At 34.5% G+C, this 25,883-nt stretch overlaps 1 protein-coding gene across 1 annotated transcript; it reads left to right on the top strand.

Annotated features, from left to right (window-relative positions):
- Positions 1-5,143: 5,143 nt before the first annotated feature.
- Positions 5,144-25,607, top strand: LOC145638253 (sister chromatid cohesion protein PDS5 homolog B-like). The gene is made up of 28 exons (XM_081689218.1): positions 5,144-5,307; positions 6,324-6,521; positions 6,603-6,784; positions 7,198-7,321; positions 7,917-8,138; positions 8,263-8,479; positions 8,610-8,755; positions 8,897-9,054; positions 9,142-9,291; positions 10,287-10,335; positions 11,507-11,695; positions 12,677-12,856; positions 13,020-13,162; positions 14,606-14,732; positions 15,166-15,306; positions 15,460-15,534; positions 18,054-18,190; positions 19,059-19,176; positions 20,360-20,491; positions 20,571-20,764; positions 20,837-20,984; positions 21,088-21,210; positions 21,296-21,379; positions 21,462-21,950; positions 22,705-22,733; positions 23,824-23,957; positions 24,660-24,763; positions 25,109-25,607. The coding sequence occupies exons 1-28, from the start codon at positions 5,212-5,214 to the stop codon at positions 25,139-25,141; spliced, it is 4,122 nt and encodes a 1,373-aa protein (XP_081545344.1). The 5' UTR covers positions 5,144-5,211; the 3' UTR covers positions 25,142-25,607.
- The last annotated feature ends 276 nt before the right edge of the window (positions 25,608-25,883 follow it).

Genomic DNA, 25,883 nt, shown 5'->3' with positions numbered 1-25,883 from the left:
CCAAGTCTCCTACATAAAGGGACAATAATAAGCGGGTCATCAATATCACCAGGGATCCAAACCGATGTGCTAAAGAAAAAAGGAGATGAGTATACTGAGGATAGATCTATATCCGGAGGAACCGGAATCCCCTGAAGAATAACTGAAGGCATTTCCGATCCAGACGCTCCGGATGGATCCATCATATTGAGTTGGTTGGAATCTGAAACATCATTTAATACAGATTTTCCTTTATCAATTAATGCTGATTTACCTTTCATTGATATGAAAATTTTTTTGTTTTTTCGCTCCTTCTTGTCTTTGTTCGTTCCTGAGTCCGGAGAGTTCTTGGAAGTAATACTTGTTCGGAAGTTGCTCCGATAAGAGAAAGAACCTATATTATTAATATATCTTGTACGGCTATCTAATCCATCCCACTTGCTGATCGATAAGATGTATCCTAAAGGACTTTATTCCGCCCTCTTATGTTATGTCTGCGGCACTGTAGCTCCCGCTCATTGCCCTTTGCTATCGCCTGGCCTCGGACTCGACTAAGACTTCTTTCAATTGCTTACCCAGCTTCGGGCGGATCATCCTTTAGAAGTAGAAGTGGAATGGAGGAATGATAGCAAGAAAGAAGAAGATCAATAGTCGAGATAAGAGCGGTCAGAATAGCTTTTACAATGACAAGAACAATCAACTATTTACTTCCTTAAGAACGTTAATAAAAAAACAGAGTTCTGTGGAGCAACCCTCCACTGACGGTCTTGCCCCTATAGTGATTAATGAATGTGGATGTGAGGTCAAGAAAGATTATAAGATTAGAGTTCTTGGTGAACCTTACACTAGCGGAGATAGCTATTTAATGCACTAGCGGAGACTACGAGCTGGAGGGATAAAAGAAAGCTGGAACCATTCAAAATAAAAGAAAGAAGATCATACTTGAATTGGTCATTCAACCCATAAACATAAAAATGAAAGTAAAAACTAGCTAGCCCACCTCAATAGGTGCCTTTTCAAGACCTACCCGTGGAATGTTGAATAGGACATCGTTCAACTAGTGAATAGCTTACTAAGAGAAAGAGAGGTTCATAAACATATATAGGATTGAGAACTAAAAGACTTCGTCTTCAGAAAGAGCTCTTCAACTCCTCTTTTTTAGACTAAGAATATGCTGAGGCATAGACCCGATCTAACTTTCATACTCTCATCATTAAGATCAAAAAATTCTCTCCGTTGAACTTCCACAGTGCAGTTTCTCTACTGCTACTAGAGAAAGCTCTATCGCAATACGTCCTACTAAGGATAAGCAACTACATCATGAAAGAAGGTATGGGATTCGTGTGTGGTAGTCTCAATTCATTCCCTCATGCGCATCTAGTGCAGTGTCTCTGTAACGTTCATAAACCCTATCCTGTTTAGACATATAGCAGCCAGAAAGAGAAAGCAGCTTTGAGAACTAAGAAAGCAGTCTACAGGATAGACCTTTGCTTCGCTCTTCACCCTTTATGGGGCTCCGCCCTCCTGACCGGAGTGCCGTTCACTCGACTTCTTAAGCGGGAAGTACTTGTTCCCTTCACCAACCAAGCTTTGGATTTCAAAATCGTATGTATATAAGCATAGAAAGCGCACCGTTTTGATATGGCAGTTGAAAATAGATCTGGAGAGTTGCTCACTCCAACGAGCCTAGGTAGACTTTGTCCACTTCCTATCAAAGCTCCAGTCTCCGGACTTGAAGAAAAGGGTGCCTACGAGACAGCTATGGTGTTGCACAGCAAAGTCTGTTGGGCAGCAGAAAATCCGTAATTAAGATCCTGAAGCGCTTGTCTGCAAAACCCTCTGGAAAGGTAGGTTTCTTGACATACTGTGACGATGGCTCCATACGGGATCGATCTTCTTGTCATATTCGTTCCATTCTGACTTAGAAAAATGTCTCTTGCTGTTTTCAAACGCATAATGCGCCAAAAATCCTATCCCTCGGTGTTAAAAACACCTTAAGTGCACAAAGGCACCAACATACAATTTATTCCTCGTGTACATAGACATTTATATAGCTCCTTCCTCATGCTTAAAGCATCAATAAAAATTATATGAACCATAATAAAATTCCTTTTCAATATTCCAAACATAATTAAACAATTAGTTTGATTAAACATGCTCTCTATCAAGCCATAAATAAACATGTGGTTCATAAATAATATTCCAAACTATAAATTTCCATTCAATAACTCATCACAAGTAAATCATGCTTCTCAATTCAAGCACTAATAACATCCAGATCACAAATTTCCATTCCAAACCTAGCATGATACTATTTTAAATTAATCAAACACATTTAGCATGCTACTTCATCAACATAACTATGCTAAGTACGCGAACGTACCTCAAATAAGCTCTTAAAATAATCGAGTACTCTACAACAATTCTCGAACCAAGTCTCCTACATAAAGGGACAATAATACTATATTAATTACCCTTGTATACACAATTTCCAGCAACTTAAACTCACTTTAAATAACTTATAATAATCTGAAAATTATTTAAAAACCCCTAATTAAACTCCTTTTTAATGGATAATCACACCCTTTTATTAAAAATCACAATTATACTACTTTAAATAAAATTCCAACATTTTAAACTAATCAAAAATCTTTTAAAACTTCATCAAAATACATCTTTATACTTAAATTATCCATAGAAACATTAAATTATCTCTTACCCCTTTTAAACTCAAAGATAAAATTTAAAGCATAAAAAAAAACTTCGTTAAAAATCAAAAACTGCTCGAAAATTGTATTTAGAGGCTGAATTTGGCCACGAGAGGGTAGTGCTTACTACTAAAGTTAGTGAGTCTTTCTTAAAACGTTGTTTCCACTCGAAAAACACTACTTTTTTTTTATCAAAATCGGAGGAGTAGAGAACCTGATCGGGATTAAAACGAGATTAATATTAACGAACGGAAATCTAATTATTAAAACATGAATTTGCGTGTTCAAAATAAATCTGGAATTAAGTTAAACTAATAAGTAGTTATAATCACCAAAATTTCAAAATATCATTACTATAAAAGCCCTAAATCAATTATTCATAAAAACCCTAAAATCATGATTTTCAATAATTAAAAACCCTAGGTTATAAAATTTACAAAATCTGAAAATTATAAAGTTCAATCATCAAAATACAATTTGATACTAGTTAAATTAATTTCAAACAATAAAATTAAAACCCATAAATCAATAATTATAATTACACAAATTAATAAAACAAAGGAGAGAAGAAATAAGACTAACCTTTTTGTGTGGGAAATTTTTGGGGATTCATGGGGTATTTATAGAGTAAAAAGTGTAGGGTTAAGTTTGGGCTTATAAAAATGTGGGCTTGAGTTATGGGATATGGCTTAAGTTATGGGTTTTGGAATGGGTTATTCCAATAAGAGTATGTAGGAATAATTTACATTGCCCAATAATTAATAAACGTTTGGCCCAAAACTTATTTTACTTTTATAAAACTTTATATTTAAAATATTTTAACCCTTTAAAATATTTAATTAAGCCCTTAACAATACATTTTATTAATACTTAAATACTTTATAAAAATGCATAAAAAATACGGGGTATTACAATACATGGTAATGCATACAGTTCAATTTAATTTTATTTTTATACAAAAGATAATAAAAAAAGAAACATTGTTATTATTCGAGATCGAGATGGCGTGATGTTCAATAGGTTTGTGTACTAAGGCCTTGTTTAGTTCAATTTATTTCAACTATTTTAGAAAAAGTAAGTTCAGATTAGGAAAAAAAATAATCATATTAGACTATTGTTTTATGTGCATTTTTTTATCACTAAATATCTTTTATTCCGTAAAGAAAAATTTCATGAAAATTACATATTACTCTGTAAAAAAATCTATAACTAATACTAAAATAGCAACCGCTGATGTCATCTTTTCCAAAAGTTGTACACGTGGCGCTACCTTATGAAAACTTTTCCCGCTCAAATGTTAAGCTCATCTATCTAATATCTATATACCTAAACTACATAAAAGTTTCTTTTGGAGGGAATTTTCTCTCCTCAACTCTATTTTTTTTCGTTTAGATTTTTAGAATTATTAATGTGTCTAAAAACTTTTTTACCATATAATTATCTATTATGATGGACTTTTAGACCACATTTTTCATGAAACTTCTATATTTAATTTCAATTACCATTATAAAAAATCGAGCATAGCTCGGGCATTATCTAGTACATATTAATAAAATACACATTGTAACGAATCTGACCACACTTGATTTATTATCTTACCCACAAGGTCAAAGTTTGATCAAATCAGACATAGATTAGATCATACCAGATCAGATTACATAAGTAAAAATAAGATAAGCTAATAAATAAGCCATAATATGGAGAAACACTAACAAGTCAAATCCAAAATATTCCGTGGGCACGTAGCTAGGGATGACAATTTAATCCGAGTTCGATTTGAATCCGATCCGATTCGAAAGAAAAAATCCGATTCGAATCCGTTTAAAATTAGTCCGAATCTGAATCTGATAAAATATATCCGAATCTGAATCTGATAAAATATATCAGAATCCGAATAGGAGGTGGATCGGACTTGGACTCTGCGCAAAGTCCGACGGAGTCCGATCCGAGTCCGAATCCGAGAGTATAAGCATATGCTCTATAACTTAGGACAATTATTTGCTTGTTTTGTAGCAAAATTTTGTAATGTAACTTAGTTTATAATTTAAATATGGTATGTTTAATTGTTTATACATTAATTGGTATGCAATACAATTATAGGTATATGACATTAAAAAAAAAAATATTCAGATCATTTCAGATAAACGGACCGAATTCGAATCCGAAAATTACGAGTCGGATCGGATTCGGATCCAAGTACATGATCCGTTTACTAAACGGATCGAATTCGAATTTCGCCACATCTGACTCAAATCCGATGTGTTGGCATTCCTACACGTAGCATAGCAAAAGATTATCGAGTGGAGTTGAGTCGGGGGAGAGCACGTGATATTAAAATCACGCAAATGTAATGTTTCCACTTTCTCATTAGAACAAAAGGCGGGAGCACTACACTCGAACACTCATCATTTTTCATTTTCCCCCTCACTCACTACTTTCTCTCTCCTGAATCACCATAACAAACTCTGCCAAAAACCCTTTACCCCCTTCTTCTTCTACTCTCAAACTTCACAGTTGGTTAACAATGGCGGAAAATCCAGAAAAAGTAATTTCCGATATCGGCAAAAAACTTGCTCAACAAACTCGTCTTTCTAAAGATTTTCTCATTAAATCACTTCGGGTAAACTTCACTGAAATTTCTCCCTCTTTTGATTTTTTTTTTGTTGTTCACAAAATTGTTTTTAGTTGTCTTATTTTTTCGATTTTTTCTTCCGCTGCAACCCTAGGTTTTGCGGCTTAGTGGGAATTTCTAGTTTATTGCATGAATTTATCAGTTATTAAGCTTTTTTTGCTACTTATTTTCCATGTTCAAGCTATTAATAGAGCTGTTATTGGTTGTGATATAGTTGTAGCTTGATGTTGAAAACCTTAATTTACGGGTGTACTCTTGGATAAAAGAATGGTTAGAATTGATGAAATGGGTTTGCGTTAAGATTAATATTGATGATTTTACTTGTGATTGGTGATATAACGAGAAGGAAGAGGAAGGAGGAGAATATTGAAGTATGCTTGATTGGGTTTTTAAGTAGTCATGAAGTTGTATTTATTTATTTATTTTTTTATTGATGAAGATGAAAGTTACTTTTGAGTAATCCATGAGTTTTCCTTGATTTTATGGTAGTCTATTGCACTTGAATTTCTCTAGGAGTATGGGGATGAGGACTTGTTAGAAGTGTCTGACGAAGGTATGATATGCTTTTATTACGATTTTCGAGTTTTTCGATGGAAGTCTGGAACTCACCCTAAGTGTTCATGCTTGTATGAGGTGTTTAATATACATTGGACACAGGTAAGTTACGGTAATTGGAGAATCGGAGTGATATACATGGTATTTGAGTTAGATTGTCTGTTTGTTACTAGATTACCTTTTAATCTTAAATTTAGGGAGAGGGATTGGGTATGTTATGGATGTGACTCATGTAAGTGACGAAAAAACTGGTTTTTATCTATTTTTATATGCTTGAATTGAAGTCTTTAAGTGTCATGTTGTGTCACTGTTCAATGATCTGATGAATTTTACTGCGTCTTTGAATTGAGTCCTACTGTCCAAGTAACATGAAACTTTTCCGATGTGCCAATTTTGGTGTTTTTTTGCTGCTTTAGACCAAAATTAAAGTTTTGCTATATTCTTTACAGCAAGCTGCGAATGCTTTGCTGGACCTTGATCAGGTTCCCTCGCTTAAACCTTTCATAAGGCCATTCAGTCAGTCTCTTGTAAAGCATGGACTGGTTCATCATAAAGACAAAGATGTCCGGTTACTAGTTGCTGTTTGTTTCTGTGAAATTATTCGGGTCCTTGCGCCTGACCCTTCATTTGATGATAAAGTCTTTAAGGTATACTTTTGAGTTTTGACTCTGCTATCTTCTGTTTCTTAGTTGAGTGCCATACATCTGTTGATTATTTTGGATTTGCAGGATATTTTTGAGCTTTTTGTTAGTATGTTTATGGATCTTGCTGATACCACAAGCCCTTATTTTTCAAGAAGAGTTAAAATATTAGAGACCATTGCAACTCTGGAATGCTGTCGTCGGATGCTAGATCTGGACTGTGCTGATTTAATCTATAAAATGTTCAAAACATTCTTCTCTGTCGTAAGGTATCAACTCTTTTATCAGCTCAGAAACTAGAAAAGCTTTCGTTCCATCTTCCCCATGTATACTTTTTCCTCCCCTGCCTGCTAGTATTAAATTTAATTCCTAGCAAAACATTCTTGTAAAGATCTGAGATAAGGCTGTAACGTACTTGCTTAATTTGCTTACATTTTCTTTGGAAATGCTTAATTCTCAAGAAACCAAGTGACTCTTCTTGCTTGAGGCTTGTAGGTGACTCAAGGACATAATATTTTTTTGACTCTATTTACATCCTATTGGGCCCAATAAATATAGTGTGGATTTAATGTCTGTCTGTAGTCATCCTTTAGCACAGTCAAAATCTCTTGATTTATGTTTAATATTCCATATTATTCATCATCTTTTGTTTTCTGTGTGGTACTGTGACAATGTTTTCTAGGGAGGAGCACCCGCAGAGCTTGATTAGTGGTATGCTGTCCATCATGGCACTAATATTGAATGAAGAAGAGGCTCCTCAGCCACTTCTGGAGCTGATTCTAAGGAATCTAAGAAACAAGGGAGAGGTAAATAATCAGTACTATACTCAATGGTGTTATGCAGCAAACTGATGTTAAGGGAATTGGCAGAGGGGCACTTTTGGCATTATCTTTATAATTTAGTTATGAGTAGCTTGGGAGTTGGGAGTTAAATCAAGATATTCTATGTATAGAGAGGATTAGGAAGAGGGCAAGGATGTTAATTCTTGATGAGACTTTTGTTTATCATTTAGGTTGCTATTGGGAGAGAATGAAACCTCTTGAAAGCTTGAATATTCTTCATATAGCTGCAATTCCAGTTTATTAATCAAATTGCCTTTTTTCTTCCGTTATTTTGACCTCTAAGGCTAAGCTATATGATTCATACCATGTTATATACAAGTAGCTATTATATATTAATTTCTGCTTAGTAAACTGCCCTGTGGCTCTGAGTGAAATTTATGATGATTTTATCAACTTCATAGGTCATTTGTCAAAAAGAGGGGGATCCTTTGCTTTTTTGAGTTGGTTTGATATTTGTGTTTTGACAAAGCCTGCTTTCCCGTTTTATGTTGATGAGAATTTATTCTAGGTTTCACTAAGGCTGTGCATTATTCTTGGTGCCTTTTCTCCTCTGTTTCAGGGTCCTGCTCCTGCTTCTTATCGTCTTGCCGTTGCTCTTATTCAAAATTGTGCAGAAGCTATCAAGCCTGCTGTCTGTGGACTTTTAATGTCTTGCATTTCAGATAGAGAGAGTGTGACAAGTGATCTAAAAGAATATTATCATGAAATGATATATGAAATCTTTCAGTGCACTCCACATATGCTTCTTGCAGTCATCCCAAATTTAGCTCAAGAATTAGTGGTGGGTTTACTGCGCTATTTTTTGTCAGATTCAGAGGATCTTCTTTGTGCATTTTAGGTTACTTTTAACTGCCTTTTCTTATTTATGTTATATTCTGTAAGTAACTATCTGTCTCTAAGTGCAGACTGATCAAGTGGATGTCAGGATAAAATCTGTTAACTTAATTGGAAAACTTCTCGCACTGGTTGAAGATCATGGTATACAAGAACACCATTACCTATTTGTTGAACTTCTGAAAAGATTTTCTGACAAATCAGCTGAAGTCAGAATCAGTGCTCTACGCGCTGTTAAAACTTGCTACTTGGCTAACCCATCTGCAATCGAATCAGACAAAATTCTTTGTAAGTTTACAATTTTTACATTCTTCTGAATTCTTCTGCATTTGAAGATTTCTTCTTTTATGACAGTTCATCTGCTGTGTTGTTGTAGTCTTGATAGATGCATTCTTTAACAATATTTTTTATTATGAAGCTTCCCTTGAAGGCCGTCTGCTAGATTTTGATGCCAGTGTAAGGACAGAGGCAATAGCGATTGTTTGTGATTTGGCCAAGTTTAGCTTGAAAAACTTCCCGGAAGCTCTAATAGCTCGTGCTACTGACCGACTTCGTGACAAGATGGTGATTATTCTTTTCATATATATTGTCTCTCCTAGATTTCTTCACTCTGTTCATTATGCCCTCTTTAAACTTCTTTAAGCTCTTTTTGCTGCTAAACTATCCCTTTAACTTAAGCTTTGCCATCATCCTCTCGTTATATAGACCTCAGTTAGGAAGGAGGCCCTGAAGAAGTTGCTAGAAGTTTATCGTGAGTATTGCACCAAGTGTCATGAAGGGCAGATAGAACTTAATGAATCTTATGAGCGAATTCCCTGCAAAGTACTGGTGCTTTCTTTTGATAAAAATTTGAAGGAGTTCAGGTTAGTGTCCCCATTGATTAATCTGACCATATAATCTAACAAGTCATTATTTATTCAAATATCAACTTCTGCTGTGAAATTTGATAGGCCCCAAAACTTGGAGCTTCTTCTGGCAGTGGATTTCTTTCCAGCATCTCTTCCAGTGGATGATAAATTGAAACATTGGATCTACCTGTACTCAATTTTCACCTCTGCTCATGTTAATGCACTAAATCTGATATTATGTCAAAAAAGAAGGTACTGCTATTCACAATTTACCTTTTCTTCTGATTTAATTGGCCATCTCAGTTTTCATACTCACTATTGTGGTGAATTGGTTGATTATTGGGTTCCTAGTTTCTTTCTTTTACTAACTGTTTCCTCAAAAGTCAAGGAATAATATTATTTACAATCACTTATATTTTTGATGGCATGCCTCTTGCTTGAAGTAGATGACTTATATTTGTTATATGAGTCTGTGTGGATGGGAAGGATCACAGATTTTGTATGCATGATTTTGTGAAGACATATACAAACAAATGAACAATACTTCTATTGGTCTTTTGAAACATTTCTTGTGCTAAGCTTTATAGTTGTGGTAATGTTGCTCAATGTTTGACCTTAACAATTCTTGCCAACTGTGGGATGAATACTTGTTCATGCTACTGATGCTGATACTTTATAGTGTGCTGGCAAACTTTATGACTTGGGAGATGTTAGTTTTTTTAACCAGTTTTTTTTAACCTGTGGCTCAACAACTATTCACTGGTCCCTAATAATGTGAAATTTGGCCATTGTAAATTTGTAATGGCTGGTCTGGCCCTGATGATTTTATTTGACAATATTGGCTGATATTGTACATTAGTGAACAATGGGAGATGCAGAACTTTATTGATTTGAAGGAAGTATTTGTACATTTATAGTTAACTGGTGCCTTTTGAGATGTTTCTTGAAAGGTGAAGGAGGATGTAATCATATTCTCCTTTTATTTCTAGTGATTTTCCTTCTATTATCTGGTTTATTTGTTCTCTTACCCTCAAGCAAGAGTCATGACTGCATATTGAAATGGCTGATTTCTAAGGAAAGCCCTAGCATAATATGATTGCATCTTTGAAGCTCTTGTAAAAGGATAGAGATACTAATTCGATCTAAGAATCATCTTTGGTTCTTGGGAAGTGAGGGTTGTTACTTGTGCTTGCTTTGTGTTAATGAATTAAAGAATGATGTATGTTTTACCTTTTGTTGGTCTTCAGGTTTCAAACAGAGATGCAAAGCTATTTATCCCTTCGGTTAAATGCAGAGGTAAAAGGCTAATAGTTTCTGTAAATCACTACAAAAAAAATTATGTTGCTCTCTGCATATATAGCTCTTGTGTTTATCCTTTAGTTTGTTTATTATTCTGCTTCTACTTTGATAGTCTTAGATCTTTGTGGTTTGTAATAGTTCTAATGTATACATTATTGATTATTGAAGGATAATGTAAATTAACTGCGGAAATGTGATTGATACTACCCAAATACAATCCTCAGCTTTTGTTGTTTATTAAGCTATTTCGATGCTGTAATTCAAACAGATATACAATGTTCCTTATTTTTTTCATATCTCATGATAGAAATATTCTAGGGTGGAAAATGTTCTTTAACAACGTCTCTTGGTTTTTCTTTGTATTACTTTTGCAATGTTTTCTTGTTCCATGGACTCTGTGTGTGTGTGTGTGTGTGTATGGGTGGAAAAGGTTCTTTAATAACTTCTCTTGGTTTTTCTTTGTATTACTTTTGCATGTTTTCCTGTTCCATGGACTGTGTGTGTGTGTATGGGTGGAAAAGGTTCTTTAATAACTCCTCTTGGTTTTTCTTTGTATTACTTTTGCATGTTTTCCTGTTCCATGGACTCTGTGTGTGTGTGTGTGTGTGTGTGTGTGTGTGTGTGTGTGTGTGTGTTTGTGTGTGTGTGTGTGTGTGTTTGTGTGTGTGAGTGGGGGTCCTTCCTCATAAATATGGCTGATAGAAGCAATGAATGATGATTGTTTTTCTGTTGTCTGTTGCTTTTTTTATTTAACTTTGAATCATCTTCCTAATTTTATCTGGAATTATTAAGTATTAACAATGATTTTGAAAAAATATTGACAATTAACTTCTGTAATTATATTCTAAACTTGTATACGAGTCACTTCATAAGAATGGAAGAAATAATAGAGTCACTGAAATTAATCACTTACATGTCTCAGGCATCAAATACTGTCCTCTTCTGTATGTCCTCCGTTATCCATAATCTAAAAGATGCCTGTTCCTATGTTTGGATTTTGCTTAGATGTTGGTACCTTGAATCATATATCCTTTTTTTTTTTTTTTTTTTTTTAAAATCTACTGTTAGGTTTAATCATTTGTCATCTTAAGTTCTATATGCTACAGTGTTTTTGTATAAGGGTTGAATGAGACTAGTAAGGCCTCTAAATTTGTTTATAATATTGTAGGGAAATGATACAAAAGAGGTGGATGCGAGAATAAAAAGTTCTTTCACACGAATGTCAGCAGCATGCCTTAATTCTGTCAAAGCAGAAGAATCATTTTCTAAGCTGAACCTACTGAAGGATGATAACCTTTTTTTTCAATTGTCCCGATTGTTGGAAGAACCAGAATTTTCAAGTGCAGAGGCTTTGAGGGTGTGTATCTTGAACTGCCTTATATATTTTGGATCCGATTGTGGTTATACAGTTTACATGGTTGACGTAGGACATATGTCTTTCTCTACGTCTTGTTCCTAGGCAATGTATAAATGGGCTGAAGGTGCATTAAGGTGATAGGGATCATTTTGTGCCCTTTTGTTCCTCATTGAAGTGAGGCGCACTTAATAAAATTATTCCCTCTGCTGTTAGTCCCATCTTCACTTTGTGCATAGACAATCATTCGTACGTGTCAGAGGTGTACTGTTTGCAGACAATACTTAATATCTACTGCAATGCACAGTAAAATACATCTGATAATTGTTTTAATAAGCAATATGACGTTTGTTTTGTGATGTTAAGAACTCTGGTTCAAGTTAAGATCTCTTTAGTCATAGAAAAGTACAATCTTATTTTGTCTGTGTAATTATATATTAAAAGATAAATAATGGAATTTTAGGAAACTTTTCTCAAATATTAATCTCCAACCCATAGCACTCTCTCAATGCCTGTGGCCTAACACAACTCTCTTATCCTTTGTCCTGCTATGAGTGTATTTCATTTGATAGCTTTTCCCCCCAAGTCACTCCCTGGCCCCTGCACATCCGTTTCTTGCAGATCCAAGGTTGTCAACCACTAACCAAAATTAGATAGATATAAGAACTATTACTTACCACTTGCCAGATTGAATCCTATTATGATTCATTTTTGTAGAATGGGGTGGTTATTTAATAAACTACTCGCGGTTGATGTCTTTTGATGGTGCTCCCTTGTCAGCTGCTAATACCCCCTTTATCTTTAAAGGAAAAAAAAAAATGTTACCCACTTGCCTGTTTCCTATACTAAACATCCTTGTGATATATCACAACTGGCTTTTAAACTTAGTAAATCTGGACAAATAAGTTGTTTTCCCTTCAATTCTCTTGCTATATGTCATACAATTCTATATTGATTTTGAGTATCATTTTTTGTTCCGTGCAGGAGAATTTTTTGAAAAGCATTGGGGATAAGCATCCTCTTTTTGAATTTTTGGAACTGCTCTCTTTGAAATGTTCAAACAATATATTTTGTGCTGAGCATGTTCGATATATTTTGGATCATGTTTCTGGCAACAGATGCAGAGATAAACATCAGAAGGAATCTGCTTTTAACCTCCTGTCTGTAAGGCTCATTAATTTGAAATCCCCTCAGTGATATGTGATTGGTGAACAAAAGAAACTCCTTAAATTTGATAAGATATAGTCATTACTCATTTTTTTGGTCTTACAATAACAAGTTTCGTTTGTTTTTATAGTTTGCATTCATGGTCATCTTTTTGAATCAGGATATTGTCAGAAACTTCCCGAAACTTATGAGAGGTTCAGAAGAACAATTTAAAATGCTGATACTAGAGGAGGATTCCTCATGGTGTGCGAGGTTACTTCAGATGTTAGCAAAAGCTGGTCCATTTATAACCATGGAACTCAGGTTTGATCCTTATAACACTTCCATATATTTAAAATTTTAGGTGGACAGTTTCTTAGAGAAATGCTTGTCAGTGACTATCATGAAGCAAGTTTATACTGAAATCATAACTCTTGCTCACAATGTGCAAATCGTTAACTCTTCCCCTGTCAGCCAATAAGCATATTATCTTTTGTTGCTCACTCCATGGGATCATTTTTTGTTATAAATTAATCTGTTCCTGGAACTTGAATCATGCACTTGAATTTTGGTGTTTTTCCCTATAAGTGTGTTTTGAGAAACGGGCAGTGGTATGATGTGAATATTCTTGTAAGGAGCAAGGTTGGCAACAAATCTACATGGAAGTTCAGTTCATCAGTTCATAATAGACGTTCTGATGAAAAACCTATAGCTCATGTAAAATTAATGGTCAAAGTAATGGTTAGGACGCTGACTTTCATTCACAATTCAACTTCATGTGAGTTTTGTACTCCCTCTTTTTTTGTAAAGTTTTCTAATGCGGTTGTTTTTATTTAATAGTTACATTTCCTTTTTTTTTTTTTTTTTTTATTTTTTTTTTTTTATTTTTTAAATTTTTTTTTTTTTTGATATTATATCTTTCTCCTTTCATGATCCCCTCATGTTATTTATCTTCTCTCACATCCCTTCTTTTCAATAAACTATTACCTCCACTATCTTTTCTTATAATTTTTAAAAAACCCAACTACCTTACAACATCATAGTCCCTCCGTTCTTATTTTTTTGCCCAATTGTCAATATTTGGGTCAAACTTAAATAACTTAGACCTCACATTCCCATTAATCTTTAAGATATAATGTAGTTATGTGAGATCTTGTTGGATTTGCCACATTGTATATATTATTAAGATCAAGCTTTTCTATTTTTTATTCGTATAAAAAAAGAGATATATACATTTTAAGACGCGTCTTGGGGTCGTGAAAAGTCAAATGGGGCAAAAAAATAGGGACATAGGGGGTATTATATTAAAGTCACTTAAATTACCTAAGGGCCTGTTCATATTAATGAACTGAGCTGAACTGAACTGAACTGATTGGAGCTGAATTGAACTGAACTGAACTGATTGGAACTGAACTGAACTGAACTAAGCTGAAATGAATATTTTATGAGAGAGGGAAATTAAGAGCTGAACTGAACTGAACTGATTGGAGCTGAACTGAACTGAACTGAACTGAACTGATTGGAGCTGAACTGAACTGAAAATAAGTAAATATGAACAGGCCCTAAATGTATGTGTCGGTCAAAGTGTAACACTTAAAAAAAAGGGGGTATTACCTTTTTCTCTTCTAGGCAATTTCCTCTCATCTGACATATTGGTGAGAGCATTGGTCTGTTCTTAATGTTTTTTGATGCTATTTGTATTGGTATGCTATATTCTGAAAGGGAAGAATGTTGACGCTATCTTATATTTTGCATGATTGTGTGTAGTGAAATCTACCCGCTGCTGGAGAGGTTATGCCTTGAGGGGACTCGTGCTCAGTCCAAGGCTGCTATATCAGTCATTGCTGCATTACTTGATCCTTCTGAACAATATCTTTGGGCGGAGCTGTTCCAGGTATTACTTTCTTTATCTGTCTTTTAGTCAACATGTTTCCAGACTTTTATCTGTTTGCATCTAAACGTTTGTATCTGAAGCTGAGTCATTTTAAACCCGACCTGTTAATTTTATTTCTTGTTTGATCAGATTTTAATTACAAATTTAAATCAGATCTTAAATAAGTATTTTAGCTATTGAATCTCTTTATATTTGGTGCATTGTTGCCGTATATGTTTCTTACTGATGTCTTATCCAAATTGTACCATGTCATACATCCAAATTGTACTAATTCATGCATCCTAATTCATAATGCCCCTAAAGGTGTAGGGATTTGGAGGCTGGGAAATATAGATTCTTTGATGATACATTTGATGGGTCGGTATATATGATCAGACACTCTTAGATTCTCAGCAATACTCTACTGATCTTGTTCTCCTGTGTATGCTTCCAGAAACTTGTGAAGTCACTTTATAGTGACTGTAACCTTCCCACTGTATTGCAGTCTCTGGGATGTCTATCACAACATGCTGTTGTGGTATTTCAGAAACAGGAAAATGAAATACTATCATACATACAGAAAAGAATTTTTGAGGCAAGTTATTTCCTTGATTGATCAGTTAGTGACTAGCTTTTTGTTCTTTTTCTTTTTCTTATCTCTCTCTCTCTCCTGCTGAGATGATTCTGTGAATTTAAGGTTATGCTTCATTTTTTCCTCTCTAAGATATCGTGACTATATCTGTTGCAGAACAAAATATATGGAGATGCTGTTGTGGTAGATGAGAAATCTGGAAGCAATGTCTCCTTCCATTGCATGTTGAAAGTAAGTTTCGTTATCTAAGTCCATCAGTGGAATGTTGATTGTCTTTTCTAAATATGAGTTCATGTTGTTCCTCCAAACTCACTTTTTTGTCTTATTAGGTATATGCCATTGTTTTTGAGTCTTTAATTTTGATTCTATATATCGTGGTTTGGTTTTTGATTATTAAATTTAAACTGCAAGGTTGAAGGGTAAATAATTGTAATGAATTTTTACTACTACCTCCATTTTATATTATTTGCAATGATTAGACATTTTTCCTCTCTACTTTATGTCAAATCGTTGCAAATAATATGAAACAGAGGTAGTATATCAATCCACTGCTTCTTGCTGCTTACCCCTCATGTTTATGCAAAACTAGTCCGATTTTACATTTCAAACGAAAAATGAAGTTTCTATGGCCATTGTGTTTGACTTGTACTTCAAGCCTCTTTCTTTTTCTTTCCTGGCTCCCTTTAACAGCTACTCCACCATATCTTCTCCACAACTACAACCCACAGCCACAATCCTAGAGGATATTTGCCTCTGTCATCTCTGTATCGAACTAATGGACATTTTGGACCCCAAATTCTTGCTGAATATATCAGAAGAAATAGGAGAATAAACAAGCTAATGCTAATTTGCCTGATCAATAGAGTTAGATGCACGAGAAGCTTAAATTATATTGCAGTGTTAATGTCGTGCATTGTAAATTGTTCATTAACAGGAGCTTTAAGTCCCCACATTACTTAAAGCTCCTGTTTGAGTTGGATTAATTTAGCAGTGAAATTCTTCATTGGGAGGAGCTTTTATGTTTCACAGCTGGGATAAGCAAGATGCTATGTGGACCCATGGTCCTAGGCTGCATCTATCTATCTATCTGATTGATGATTGTCCGCCAGTCTGGAGGTAGGAATGTATGTATCGGCAAAGAATTAGGTGACTGATAAAGGTCTGCTGGGAGGAGAGAGAAACTGGTGTTGTTTGGGTGGACTGGTGGTGGTGGTTATTGCTTGGCAAGCTGAAATCAGGGTCAAAAATCATGACTTAATTCAACATAGAGGTTATTAATTGTTATTTATTAATTTTAAAATCAGTACACCTCACTCTCTCTCTCTCTCTCTGTTTTTTTTTTTTTTAAAAACCGTTTTTTAAAAACAATTATCTGCAATCTCGTGATTCAGGCCAGCCGGATTTTCATAAGCTGGTAGTTTTGGAAGGGAAAATGTCATGTGAACTATTATTTTAGTTATAGCATGTGTGGATAATTGTTTTCTGATAACATGAGGTCATCTAATCATTTTTTAGATAACCAACTTAAGTCAATGAGGTGACAATTGCTTTTTATGATTTATCAAGACCAATGACATTGGCTAAATTTTATGCTCCCTGTCTCCTTCTGTCCCAAAATAATGGCAACACTTGCTTTTTCAAGGTCAAACCTCACAAACTTTGACCGTAAATTTTCACCAATATATACGAATTGGTGTCATGTGATTTTTTTTTTCATCTCTATGCATTTTCAACATTGCCAACCTTAAAATTTGTATTTGTACATAACCATATGTATTAATATTCAAAAACGTGTCTTGGAGACCTTGAAAAGGCTAGTGTTGTAACTATTTGGGACAAAGGGAGTATTTCTTTTAATTGGCTTAGCCGGAGAAGCTTGGTTTGCATATGACCAGTTGCGGAGGATCTCTATTGGTCCTTATGACTATTTCATGATGATTACTTAGTGACATGGTCTTTTTATTTAAACATTTGGGGTTACATACTAGGCCAGGTCATTTGTACTTTGTTCATGTAGGCATAAGCATGCATCTATTATAATGCTTTACTTATCAGTAATGCTCTACTTATTATAAAAAAAATCATCAGTTATCGCCAAAAAAAATTATAATGCTCTACTTATCAGTTGTCACCTTATGTGTAAAAATTTGTCTTCTGATTTTAACTTTTGTCAAATCACTTATGCTTCTTTAGTCATTTGTAGTTTGTTCATATTGGTCCTTTTACAACAACAATAAACAAATCCGTCAAGCGTATTGTTATTTTTTTGCTATTAAGGCTTGTAGGTCATAAAGGATAGCACAGTATTGAAAAAAACTTTTAAATCCAGCTAATCATTAGCATTAGCTGGAGTGGTGGAGTTACTTTTAGACATAAAGACAATGTGAATGTGAGACGTAAGGGTTTGGAATCATTTCACTTTGCATTACTAATAAATTGGTTAGAGATAAGAACATATGAATTGTTGACATATGGATCTAGAATGAATGAGCACTAATTTTTTTATACATGTGAGAGAGATAGGGACCCATGTATACGCTTCTAAGTCTCTTTTATGAAGTCAATCAAAATGATACCGGGCTGTATTATCCACTTTTCTCCTTATATCTCGAAATATTAATGCATCATGGTACTGTATGAGTTTTCTTAATGTTTATTTTGTCTTTGCTACATGCTGTTAAGCGTTACTATACAAGAATATCTAGTTCTAGACCCTCTTGACTATCCTGCTTTTGTACTTATCTTCGCAGATTTATGGGCTAAAAACCCTAGTCAAGAGTGTCTTACCAAAGAAACAAAATTATGGGAAAGTACAAATAAGTAACTTGTTGGATATATTGTCCAAAGTGCTACTAACAGATGATTTTGCTGATGCTGCAACAGTATGGTAATTTGTCTCCTCACTGCTGCTTCATCTTGGCTTTACATGCGTATTGAGTATTTGCTGAGTTTCATGTTTGACATAATGCTATGTTTTATAACAGCATTGATGTATGTCTAAGCCAAAGAATAGCATTTTCTATTCAACCTTCTGAACAGCCTTCAACTACTAATACCCTTATGGTTTTTCTCAGAACAAGACTGCTTGCATTTGAAAATCAAGTGCCTTTCTTTACAATGTTTTTCTCTGTGAACTTGTTTGTTTGTGTGTGGAAGGGTGGGGTTAGCACTTTCTCTATTTTGTAAATTGCTAAAATGATAGTAAAGGAAGACCGGAAGAACTTGTTGGAGGCTACTTTGAAAGTTTTGTTTTCTTATGGGTATTCTTCAATGATGTGATGCGTGGTTGAATTGTTATATAAGGTATGGATCTCTGCTAGGGTACAGTGGTACACCTTGCCCTCTTTTTAATGAATATTTCCTTTTTTTTGTTTTCAAAAAAGTTATCTTTTGTAACAACAACAACAAAGCCTTAGTTCCATCTTCATAAGGAACCGTCTGACAAAGAAATATGACATAACAAGATAACTAGTTGAAAAAGCTAGATGAAAGGTGTGTTAAGTGAGAAAAAGAAAGAGCATCCAAGTAAAATTTAAGAGAGTTTTACAAGTGTATCAAGAATGAAATTTTAAAAAGTGTGTCAAAGATTCAAGTTTGGTAACAGGAAGCCTTTATGGAAATTATGATGCAAATTTGGGATGCGTTTATTTATCCCAAAGTTGAATTAAATGAGGAGTTTTAAATTTGGGTTTATTTTACATCGTATACTTTTGTAATATTGTCTGTCTGCCTAAGTTATAAATTTATAAATGCAGTGATAATGACATGGCTCACATTAGATTAGCAGCTGCTAAGGCTGTTCTGCGGCTTTCAAGACGGTGGGAGATACATATTTCACCCCAATTATTTCAGTCAACTATTCTGATGGCAAAGGTATGGAGGTTCTGATGTGCTGGTGTATACTGTTGGCATAGACCAGTGAACAATATCTTGTAAAATAGCTTCACTTTTCTGACTATCTGATCAAAATCTTTCTCTTGTTCTGTTTACTATTCATAATAGTTTTTCTCCTTTTATGCCCTTGTTATCCAAGCCTTTGACTTCTTCAAGAGAATGTTTTAGATTATTTTTCATGTATTAATTCTACAGTAGAATAACTACAAATAGCTCTTCAGCCTTGTCATCCACTGCCCTTTTCTGATACTTGACAAAGAATTATACTTCTGAAAATAAAACACATGTGCTAATCTTGAGATATCCTGAAATATTATTAGTATTCTTAAGATAAGGCATTAGATATCCAACACTTTGAAATGTTTTAGATTATTCTTCATGTATTGATCCTACATTAGCAAAACTAAAAAGATCTCTTCAGATTTTCCATCCACACCCCTTTTCTGATACTTAAATGAATTATACTTCTGAAAACAATACACATGTGCTATCTTGAGATGTCCTGAAAATAGTAACTTTTCTCAAGATAAAGTAAAGTTAGAGAATGATTAGGGATAGATTATCCTTCAGACCTTTATTTAATTGATTAGGATATGGATAGTGCAAATACTATCAAGGGCGTAAAGGTGAAGTCTTATCAATTCCTTAGATTGAGGGGATGAAACAATGTAACTATAACTTTTTGATAGTGGGGATTATTCAAGGCATTCAAAATTTGCATCTTTATCCGAGGAAGGCAATTCATTACTCACTTGGGTGTAAATTTTATTCTGAAAATATAAGTAACATATGGTAATATGAGGTTGCCTTTATTTTATTTTTATTTTTTTTCCCCTGGGGGGTGGGGGGGGGGGGGGGGGGGGGGAGGTGGGGTGGCCTATTTTGGTTGAGGGTCTTGAGTAATTTTTTTTTTTGCTACTCTTCATTGGATAATTAAATCCTAGGACCGGCAGATAGACTGAAAACATTTAAAGTCCTGCACTAATCATGTCCTCCTAAAACTTGACAAGATTGCAAATTTCTTGTTCTGAGAGAAGAATAATGAAGAATGCGTGAGATTAACAGTGTTTCTCTGCCTTTATGTTTTGGTTATTGACTTAAAAAAACCTATAGCTACTGTCTGTACATTGTGCTAGTGGTAACACCCCTAGTATTATTGCAGGACACTTCTTTTGCACGTGAAGCATTTCTTGATAAAACTCACAAGTTACTGAAAGGACGTGTTGCCTCAAGTAAATTTGCTTGTGCATTTCCTTTGGCTGCATCTGATTGTGTCAAAGATCTGCAAGATAAGGTTTACCATCAATTCGGCAATCCATTAGCTTATAATATTTTCATAAATTACAGCTAACTTAGTGTAATCTGCTTGTCAGTCATTAAATTATTTGATAGAGTTCATCAAGGAAAACAGCAAAGCTGCTCGCATTTGTTCTACTTTGGGAAAAGAAGGATCAATGACCGATAGCCCAGCTTACACAGTGGTGTTCTTGCTCCATGTTCTTGCTCATGATGCAGGATGGCCACCTGTAAACTCTCATAATGAAGAGCATACTGCTCAGTTTTGCAGGTAGTTGTATAATCTACGTTACATGAGGCAATTATATCACAATGCATGTGCTTTAGCTAGTCTTTGTTGCAGGCCACTTCTTCTCCTTTTGCATCTGTTGGTTAACTCTCAATTTGTTGACGGGGACTTGGATCTTGCCAAAAAAAACTCTCTGTATTTGCGAAGTATTTTTCGGGCCATCAGAAGAGCCGAGGATGTTGTAGATCCTGAGAAAACACCTGTAAGTTTTTTGGATATAATTTTCATTTTTTTATTTTATTTTGTTGTATTACTGATAATTGATTTTTTTTTTAATTTTTAATTATTTTTTTTATATGTTGCAGAAGCTGCATATGTTAGCAGAGATTGGACTGTCAGTTTTAAATTCTCTAAAACATACTTTCATTAATTTGTCCCGTGCCCCTGGACTAGTTCTTCTTCCATCATCGCTGTATAGAACTAATCAGGCAAGATTTCCAACTGCCGTGTGATAACCTTAGAATATGTTTATAATTGATCATTGCTGATTCCCTTCCTACTATATTTTTTCAGGATAATTGCTTTTCAGTAGAATTCCAGGTCAATGAAAATTTTCTGAAAAAGCTTGTTCAAGTCTTTGAATGTGATTTTACTCAGGTATGTCATATTAGTATTTTGTTTTTAATTTGTTTTTGTGACTAAAGGAAAGCTCATGATCTCATTGCATTTTGTTGCGCAGTTGTCTAGCTCAACTGTTAAGCGTAGTCGCAAATACCTGAAAGACGGTTTGCAAGGTCAGAATGCCCTTGAGTTACCCATGTCTAAGCAAGTTGAACTGTCAAAAAATAGGACAGCAGACAAAAAGGTTGCCGAGATAGAGATGGCCTCAAATTGTGTCCTTGAAGCATGCCCCAAGGGAAGACAAGAAAGTGCAGTAGATAACTCTTCCGTTGGAGAACTACAATTGCAAGTTGGTTCATCAGTTATTGAAGAGGTTGAGGCAAATATTTCTGCAGATATTGTACATGTACCTGCAAAAGAGCATCAAATCGATTCTGAGTCTGCAACTTTGGAACTCTTTGAAATTGAATCAGATATTTCTACTCAAGAGGTTGATGTCTCGTTGAAAAATTCACCTCAGAATGAGAGGAAAAGGAAAAAATTCTGTGATTTTACAGAAAATCTGGGTCACTATGAAACAAATGTCAGACAAAGTTGCAGCTCAGGCGTAAGGATTTATTCAGACTTGATAAATTTCCTTTTTCTGCTGAACATATTTTTGTGCCTTGCTAAAGTTGGTGTGCATTAAAAGTTGCTAATTGTGAAGTAGGCTTATAATTCTGAATGCTATTAGTTTGTAGTAGAATTCTTCTTTTTACTGATTGGCAATATTGCACTTCTTAAGTTCTTAATAGTGGTCATTGCCTTTTTTTTTTTCCAAAGAATTGTACAAACTCCTTTACTCAAGAAGCTGAATGATGAAGGACCTTGTCATGAAAATGGGGAATATTTTCTTCTCTAAATTTTGACTACTTTGACTATATTCTCTTTCCTATATTAAGTATCTAAAGTGAAACATATTCCTGAATAAAAAGATTATGTACGCAGATAATTTTCCTGGCATGCAATGACCTTGGTTCCATGACCCTTTTACTCTCTTGATTTTTTTTTTTTTAAATTTTGTATTTTACATTTTTAGACAGATTTTTGGATAATATCATACCACTTCCTGCAAAGAAATGATTCGTAAAACTGCCCATCTAGCTACCAATAGGTTGGCTTGGCTTATTTGTATCTGATTTGGTATGGGGGCATATTAATTGGCTTTAATTTTGATTTCATAATTCATTTTTGATTGCATGTCATGATCTTTTGTTTCATTGTGATTAAAATTTTAATTGCTTTCTCTGTATGCAATACTGGAATCCTTGATCAATTTTATCGTCACCTGATTGTGAAGTTTTTTTTTTCCTTTTTAACAGGGGTCAACTGTTTCCCTTCTCCGGCAGCGGTAAGTTGTCAAATTCTATATGTTGTGGGTGGTTTTGACATGGTTAAATACATGTCTCTCTTCCTTTATCTCTCTGGTTCTATTAAGATTTTTTTTAGTGTGGTTGCTTTCAGTATGCTGTTGTTTGCGAGCATCTGATGCTACTCATTGTTCTGTTTGGACTTGGATTACATAGTTGAATTAATTACAGATTATATCAACTTAAAAGTAAAAATATGGAATAAGATGCAAAGATGAAGGTCATTCAAAAATGACTAATTCTTGTTTATTGATTGTCTTTGATATGTGACTGAATTTTCCTTATGACTATTACGTATCTCTGAGCATTAGACACTCAGAGAACGTCTGGGGGACTTTTTACATTCATCATCTAGAAGATGTTTTGAATGCTTTACTCCCTCTTTTTTATCTGGTGACACTTCATGTGCTTTTACAGAAGTTGGGGCTGTCTTCAGTGGTACACAGCACATTCCTGAACATGATCAGGTCAAATGTGTGCTACTTCTAATCAGTTTTTAAAAAATTTATTATTTTCATACTAGGACTTGCAAAAAATAAAAGTACTTAAAATTTTAGCTGTGAAGAAGTACCTGAAAGGTATATCAGGAATACTCCATTCATGTCACCAAAGACCTCTCTTTTTGGTATAACAGATGTATTGAAAGTTTCTACTTTGCTTCACTAAATGTTGGCATTTTCTGTTGTGAGAGGATACTTGTCCTCTGTCATGCACAGTTGTGTCTCTTCTTCTGAAACTTGTATATTCCTGTAATGTTCAGTCAGTGTGGTGTTTATAGGTTGGACACTTAGTAGTTGTGACGAGTTCCTTGGATAGCTAAATCTGGTCTGTCTGAGATGGCGGTATGTTGAACTTGCCAAAATATGCATATTATATGCACCACTTAGTTTTTGAGAAGTTTATCTATTTATTTTATGAATCATTTCCTCAGTTAGTGCCTTATCAATTGATCAATCAATCACTTCCTCAGTTAGTGCCTTAGTGTTATATTTTTCTCCTTGAGAAACTCGTTAGTGGTTATAGAGTGAATATATACAGATTACTAACATCTTCAAGATATCATTTGTGCAGCGGTCCCAAAAAACAGTGTTCTAATGACATTGGAAGTAGAATTACCACTGTTTCAAGAGCAGGCGGTGCTAAATCACAAGGATCAGGAACAAGTCAGCGGAATATTCTGTTAGATAGAACAAACTCATTGTCAGGTATATATATCTCCTACATATAGTTATACTGATTTGGAGATGTTGGCTAACTTGTTTAGATTTGAAATGCAAGCAGCTGCTTCTGAGTTGATGTGATTTTGTTTATTCTTTTTAGCCCATTGCTTCTGTGCACCTTGTAATCTAACTCTTAATTTCTCAATTCTAAAGTGAATGTCTTGGATCTAAATCTAGAGCAAAGACAAGTATGGTGTAGATTACTAGACTGAATAAGTTAAAAGTGATAATAAATTTCAATTCTCCATAGCTTAATTTGATTTTAATCTTTGATTAATATTAAAAACATCCCCAATTTTATGCAAACATATATAGCTTGGTAATGTCCTTGGTGGCATGCTGTATAGGCATGTTTGAAGTATGAATATTACTATTGGCTTTTACTTTTGTTGGCTTTACTGTGCTACCCTATGCTCTAAACTCAGCGACTATTGTTGCTGATATTTGGTGAGTAGTAAGCATAATGACCATTAAATGAATATGTTTTCTACACTTCTTTTTCTTGATTGATTGCCTAATTGCCTTACTTTTTTTCCCCTTTAATTTGCTTTTATACGGTTATACCCTCAATATATTGAAGTGCTGTAAAAAGTGATTTTCTTCCACTTTCAATGTTATCTTAGCTTCTATGTATTGTATAATTTTGTATATATATATGTATGTATGATAAGTCATTCTCTCACGCAGTGAATGGCTTGCCGAAACATTCTCAGCCTAAGAAGAGTTGTCTGGGACTCAAAATATCTACAGACACATCAGAGTCCGATGTTTCTCATGAGAACCAGGATGCGGTAAGTCCTACTCGGCCTTCCCATACTTTTTAAAATTGTGTTGCTGAAGCTTACCAAGGGTGAGCTATCTACTTAATTATTAAACACTTCGTGAATTTATTTTGGGGGAGATTGTGGGGAGACAGAAGTGCACAAAGCTTTTGCCTTGGGTTTAGTTTTGCTTGTTCGGTTTCTGAAGCTATTTTTATGTGATGGTATAACCATGAACACACCTTTTCATTGCTTTGGTTATGTATTGAAGTTAAAGATAGTTTTACGCTTATCCATTTGAATCTTTGGCTAATTTTTGTCAATCTTAGGCAGGTTTGCTTTCACAACCTTACCGTACTTCTGTGTTCATTGCAGATTGCCTTCAGAACTCGGAGACGGAAAGTTTAACTTGTTAACTTATGTTTGCTACATACTAGTATCAGACGCGTGTATTCCTGAGTGCAGTGCATAATTATTGACATGCAAGCTTCTGTAAAGCTAATAGCTTTTTATATATATAGGGTGCTTCTGTAAATGTCCTGTAATCAGCATCTGCTGTAATATCCTTACTAAAGTTTATAGAAAGGACTGATTTTGGAGCTATCTTGCCGTGTAAATACAACATTTTGTTAGTCCAAAGACATTGAGAGCATCTTGTATCGTGCTCTCAAACGCTACATAATTCTAACTTTTACTGGGGAAGAGCTGGAAGCTTTTGATGTTCGACAAGTCTCAGTAAAAATTGATAATATAAGTATTAACAGTGTGAAGACTCAACTACTGAGCTATAAGCTATGTAGTAGTATGTTGAGTAATTAATTACCATTTGTTTTTATAAAAGAATTCTTTCTTCTATTTAATTTGTATAAGATTATGATGGCAATGATTCGTAGAGGAATTGTTAAATTGCTTGGAGGAGAGCTAAACTGTCAATTTGTGGTCTCATTATTTAAGTTGTTACATTTTTTAATTTGAATTTTTTGAATTAGAGCAATGGCATTATTTGCCAAGTTAATAATTAAGCATGTAGTTATCTAGCCATTGGAAGCAAAAGATAAAGAGGAGTGTTGCAAGATAAAGATCCTTCTGCTGCATGTTTGAAGCAAACCTAAAGCCTTAGATGCCAAGCTTGATGCCTTAAATTGCAAAC

Source organism: Chenopodium album, chromosome 7, assembly GCF_948465745.1.
Source record: "Chenopodium album chromosome 7, dcCheAlbu1.1, whole genome shotgun sequence".
In the NCBI taxonomy this organism is placed as follows: Eukaryota; Viridiplantae; Streptophyta; class Magnoliopsida; order Caryophyllales; family Amaranthaceae; genus Chenopodium; species Chenopodium album.
This window is presented reverse-complemented; position numbering and strand designations above follow the sequence as displayed.

What these genes read in the sequence shown, in the direction of transcription:
- LOC145638253 (XM_081689218.1), top strand. Translation starts at nt 5,212, where the DNA reads ATGGCGGAAAATCCAGAAAAAGTAATTTCCGATATCGGCAAAAAACTT. An exon ending in AAAAATTTGAAGGAGTTCAG is followed by an intron (nt 9,055 to 9,141) that starts GTTAGTGTCCCC and finishes GAAATTTGATAG; the next exon opens with GCCCCAAAACTTGGAGCTTC. An exon ending in GCTGATGCTGCAACAGTATG is followed by an intron (nt 18,191 to 19,058) that starts GTAATTTGTCTC and finishes TTATAAATGCAG; the next exon opens with TGATAATGACATGGCTCACA.